The sequence below is a fragment of the Mandrillus leucophaeus genome, unplaced genomic scaffold (genome assembly GCF_000951045.1).
Source record: "Mandrillus leucophaeus isolate KB7577 unplaced genomic scaffold, Mleu.le_1.0 Scaffold140, whole genome shotgun sequence".
NCBI classification, from domain to species: domain Eukaryota; kingdom Metazoa; phylum Chordata; class Mammalia; order Primates; family Cercopithecidae; genus Mandrillus; species Mandrillus leucophaeus.
Window position 1 is genome coordinate 6775948 of NW_012101366.1, and position 5933 is coordinate 6781880.

At 34.5% G+C, this 5933-nt stretch overlaps 1 protein-coding gene across 6 annotated transcripts in view; it reads left to right on the forward strand.

The window, feature by feature from the left end:
- Positions 1-5933, forward strand: part of STK31 (serine/threonine kinase 31) — a 134070-nt gene that overhangs the window by 79990 nt on the left and 48147 nt on the right. For all 6 annotated transcript variants that reach the window (XM_011973955.1, XM_011973954.1, XM_011973956.1 and 3 more), the window contains 4 exons: positions 1414-1593; positions 2055-2171; positions 3425-3544; positions 4584-4715. In XM_011973955.1, coding sequence (XP_011829345.1) covers positions 1414-1593; positions 2055-2171; positions 3425-3544; positions 4584-4715 — 549 coding nt within the window. The remainder of the gene's footprint in view (positions 1-1413; positions 1594-2054; positions 2172-3424; positions 3545-4583; positions 4716-5933) is intronic.

Consider the following 5933-nt stretch of genomic DNA (forward strand, 5'->3'; position numbering starts at 1 on the left):
TGGGCGTGGGACCCTCCTGGCCAGATGTGGGATATAATCTCCTGGTGTTCCGTTTTCTAAGACCCTTGGTAAAGCACAGTATTAGGGTGGGAGTTACCCAGTTTTCCAGGTGTTGTGTGTCTGAGTTTCCCTTGGCTAGGAAAAGGAATTCCCTTCCCTCTTGCGCTTCCCAGGTGAGGCAGTGCCTTGCCCTGCTTCAGCTCTTGCTGATTGGGCTGCACCCACTGACCAGCACCAACTGTCCGACACGCCCCAGTGAGATGAACCTGGTACCTCAGTTGAAAATGTGGAAATCACCCGTCTTCTGTTTCCCTCACTCTGGGAGCTGGAGGCTGGAGCTGTTTGTATTCGGCCATCTTGGGCGCCCCCCCCTCCAATTCTTTATTACATTAAAAAAAGTATTTATTATTGTTATTTATTTGTTTATTTGCTTTTATTTAATTATTATTAGTTTTTTTTTTGCCCACCTGCCCCAACAAACGCAGCCAGCCAATTCATTTAGAAAATACCTTTAAGTGCAGTCAGGTGCTGCATGGTTTGGTCAATGATGGACTGCATATATGGTGGTGGTGCCATAAAATTATAGTACTTATTTTTACTGTACCTTTTCTATGTTTAGATAGGCAATTGTTGTTACAGTTGCTTACATTATTCAGTACAGTAACAGGCTGTATCTAGGAGCAGTAGGCTATAGAATGTAGTTTGGTTGTATCGTAAACTGTATCATCTAGGTTTGCATCAATACACTCCATGATGTTTGCATAATGATGAAATTGCCTCACGTTGCATTTCTTAGAAGATATTTGTGTCGTTAAATGATGCATGATTGTCCATATATATGTTTAATGTCTTTACTTAACTAGAATTATTTGTATATTTTGGCATGTAGTTTATTTTTTTTTTTAGCAATAGGTCTTAGAAATTTTCATGGCAGGACAAACAGTAGTGATTCTTATGATAGACAAGGGAGACTCAGAAGGATGGTAGGGGTAGAGGGTGGTGGATGTTGAGAAGTTAATCGGTTCAGTGTACATTTGGATGATAGATACACTAAAGCCCAGACTCTACCACTACACAATATATCCATGTAACAAAATTACTCTTTTACCCAATAAATTTATACAAAAAAGTTAGGAAAATAGGGTAATTTCTACTTAATTAAAAACTGTAAGGATATAAAGCTTTCTATTTGTAACTAATTCACTTAATAAACTTTACTGTTATGGTCCAAATAAACCACCTTCTAAGTAGGTTTTTGTTTTCATCTCTGTCTGATGATTCTAAGTTGTATTTATGAAATTCTCAAGAATGGGGATTCAGCATACTGCTTTTCTGCGCCTTAGATCCTAACACAGTGCTTGAATCCTGAATGAGTTAATAAACTTTAATAAACAGAAGTGTATCTCTCTGCAGGATTTGTCAGTCTCTTTAGAAGCAGTGTATGGAGAAGCCAAAGAAGGAGCAAATTCTGATGAAATACTTAAAAAATTTTATGACTGGAAGTGTGATAAAAGAGAGGAGTTCACCAATGTTAGAAGCGAAACAGACGCTTCTCTGCAGCGTCTGGTAGCATGGTTCCAAAGAACCTTAAAGGTAATAAAAGCTCCTGCCCTGTTGTGTTTGTAGCATAAACCAGGGAATATATATTTTAAAAATCACATGCTTTGTTCAAGAGCTGACATCGTCTACCTACTATGTATCAGATTTAAACTTGCCACCTTACCAGTCAAGGTTCTTTATTAGCTTTTAGTCAGATTGCTCCTTTTATTAGCCTCAAAAAAATCGTATCAGTCTTGTTCCTCCTTTTTCTCAACTTTTCCTGAGGATTGTCCTCTTCCCTCTCTTAACCATTTATTTTCTTACGGTTTGCTATGCATATGTACCTTTTTCCTTTCAGTGCATAAATTTTATGAGGGTAGGCACTTTTTTTTATGCATTCTTATTTCTTTTACATTGTCCAGGGTATAGCTTAATACTCTGCTTCAGGTATTAAGGCATAATGCATGCTGATTGAATTAGATGAGATGTTTCATGTGTTTATTTTTGCAAATGAGGTTTTTGACCTATCTATGGAAGAACCACTGATTTCTGAAGACACAGTTGATAATATTGATGAAATCCTAGAGAAGACTGAGTCAAGTGTCTGCAAAGAGCTGGAGATAGCTCTGGTTGTGAGTATCGATATTCTTTATTATTGCCGCCTTTGAAGCAATGTGGTTTCCTTTCATGGTTAGAAAGTATTAACCAATAAGAGAGTTTTTCTTGCTAGTTAGAAGGTATTAAGACTGATCTTAGCTTTCTTCTAATAGGCTTGTTTGAAAGAGTAACCATGTCAACTTCTAATCCAAACACAATGCAAAGTTTTATTCTTAGGTGACGTTTTTGTTTTAATAGGACATTTCACATAAAAAATCTGTTTAATTCTAAGAAAACCGCTCTTAATTTGAGTGAACAATCTGTCTAAATCATTTGATTCTTGAATCTGTCATACCCAATGACTATAAGAAGAGACTCTTTAGAGTTTGTGAAAACTTAAAATCTGAGAGAGATCTGAAAGTTGACACACAAGATGGATTCGTCATCCTCTTTCTTTCACCATTGTGTATATTCTTTGTTACTGTGTCAAGGTAAAAATTAGTGTAGCTACTCCAAAGGGTGTTTTGTAATTTTATTTATTGCTCACTGGGACTCTTTCCCAGTTATTCAGGCTGCTTTCCAGTGTTTCAGTGGTTAGGCTTCTCATTTTCTTGTTTTTTCTTTTTTTTTACTTTTTATAATTTTATTCATATTGGCATTGAAAATACATTAAGAAGTTTTATATTGTTAAATAGTCCTGATTTAGATAGTTTTGTCAGAGTTGGTTTTAGAAGTAGTTGTTAACAGGCTATTTCTAAAAGTAAGGTGTTGAAGGTCTATATGTTGTTTATAGTTCTTATATTTAGCATATTAGTATCCCTGATTTCCATTAATGCCCTTACTCCACACAGCTTTGGGAATAATGGTGTAATAGGGGTAAAGTTTCCCATATGAATGGCTTTGGTTTTTTTAGAGAGACAGTGTCTTGCTCTGTCGCCCAGGCTGGAGTGCATTGATGTGATCCTAGCTCACTGCAGCCTTGAACTCCTCAATCTCCCTGCCTCAGCCTCCCTTGTAGCTAGGACTACAGGTGAATACCACTGTGCTCAGTTAATTAAAAAAATATTTTTTAGGGACTGGGTCTCACTATGTTGCCTGGCCTCCATATGAACATCTTTGATATCTGTCTGTCTTCTGTCTAGGAAAACATTCGTGTTTAAGAACTGTTTTGAAATCATTACAGAAATCCGTTAAAGGCATAATTTTGAAGTTTATCTATTGTTATTAGAGACTTTAGCTCTTTTGGATATTCCTTTGTGTATAATTCTATGTGTGTGATTTCCTTTAGGATCAAGGTGATGCAGACAAGGAGATAATTTTAAATACATATAGTCAAGTACTGCAAAAGATTCGTTCAGAGGAAAGGCTCATTGCCACAGTACAAGCTAAGTACAAGGACAGTATTGAGGTTTGATTATGCTTTCTCTTATTGATCTTATAAATTGATGCTTTGAACTTTTTAACACTTAAATTTTTCTCTTGTTAATACTCAGTGTCAGTAAATTATCTATTATTACTAGAATTCACTATCAACTGGAAATGGTGATTTTTGATGATATAAATATATCAAATTTTTAAATTATTTTAAATCTTTTATTTTCTTATGTCTATGAGAACCACAACCATTAACATCATTTTCTTTTTGTCTATACACATCTACTGTAGATAATTTGCTATATACAGAAAGATAAGAAATAAAACATTGCTTATAATTCCCTTAGCCTAAGAGATAATTTTAGAGTAGTTACTGGATGTGCATCTATATGTTTGTGAGCATATATATATATATATATGCATCACATTGTTTTGTAAGTTATTTCAAACATACTTTCTTCATGTAATGATATATTATGAACATTTTTCTATATGATTAATGATTTTTCTATACTGTCATCTTGAGTGACAAAATCCTCATCCCTATGTAGATGTACAGCAACATTAACCATTAACCTTTCATGTGTGTTGGACATTAAGGTTACTTCCAATTTTTTCTACCATAAATAACACTGTACATATGTTTGTGCATAATTTTGTTTTGTTTTTATTTCTCAGATTTCTAAATTCTATAATTACTGAGTTAAAAGGAATGGACATTATTAAAACTTGATACATATTTTCAAACCACTTTTGGGAAAGATGATTTCAGTTTACATCCTCACTAGAAATTCCTTTTTCATCCATACTAACAATGTGTGTTTTATTGTATGTCTCAGTTTGAAATACTACTTTTGTCTTTGCTACTTTGAGTGCTGGAACTGATATTCTTCTAAATAGAAACATGGATAAAAGGAAATCTATTGAATTATCTTGTTGAAAAATAAAGATTTTCTTAGTATCTCAACCTGAACTCAGTAAATACTAGTTGAATCTTAACAGATAAATAATAAATGATCACTGTTCAATATTTTTCTTATGTGTTTGAAAATACATAACTTTTGTTTACTTAGTTTAAAAAGCAGCTTATTGAATATTTAAATAAGAGTCCCAGTGTAGATCACTTGCTGTCCATTAAGAAGACATTGAAAAGCTTAAAAGCTCGACTGAGATGGAAATTGGTTGAAAAGAATAATTTGGAAGAGGTAAGGAAACAGTTGATTCTTACTGATCTTCATGTGCATCTCATTTTACTTGGTCTCTGCTTCATAAAAATAATGCATAAATACACTCTTTAAGAGAGCCATTACATTCACTGTTTTATATACTTTATCTTGTTTTCTGTGTATATAAATAAAATTGAGATTATAGTAATAGTGTAAAAATTGTCCTATATCATTAAATATTCTTTAAAAACATTTTCCTAGGTTGCCTTGGTTTTTAGTAACGAACGTTTTAGAGTAATTTTAAAAGCTCTTTTGGTTTGGACTGTTAGAATGTTTATTGTAATACCAACTTGCTACATGCAGGTGACAGGGTACTCCCTCAAAGGTAGCGTTTTGTCATAAAGTATTTTTAAGATCATGGTATCTTTTGTTAACTCCCTTTTTATGGATAGATATAATATTTCTTGCAAGTATTTTAAGTTGTTTTTATATGATAATAGAACTGGAAGGATTAGGATGCCCTAATCTGGACTAACTTCTTCCTTTAGGCTTGAAACTTTGTGAATAAGATGGTAATACTTTGTGTTCCCTTGAGGATTTGATTTATGTACAACAAGGATCTGTGTTATGCCTTTAATCCAATTTGAATTATCTGTCTTCTACTTCTGAGCACTGAATTGGGAGTGGAGTGGGGACTATTCTAGAACTAATATCATAATCGAGGAGCTTTCTAGTTTTATTCTATTCTGGGCTTTGGGGAAGTTTTTTTTTCTGGTCTGAGTTTTCACCTTTTGGAGAAATCTGACTTTTATTATACTTTAAATTCTGGGATACATGTGCAGAATGTGCAGGTTTGTTAGATAGGTATACATGTGCCATGGTGGTTTGCTGCACCCACCAACCCATCACCTACATTAGGTATTTCTCCTAATGCTATCCCTCCCCTAGACCCCCACCCCTTGACAGGCCTGGTGTGTGATGTTCCCCTCCCTGTGTCTATGTGTTCTCATTGTTCACCTCAAGTTATGAGTGAGAACATGTGGTGGTTGGTTTTTTGTTCCTTTGTTAGTTTGCTGAGACTGATGGTTTCCAGCTTCATACTTGTGCCTGCAAAGGACATGAACTCATCCTTTTTTATAGCTGCATAATATTCCATGGTGTATATGTGCCACATTTTCTTTATCCAGTCTATCATTGATGGGCATTTGGGTTGGTTCCAAGTCTTTGCTATTGTGAACAGTGCTGCAATAAACATAC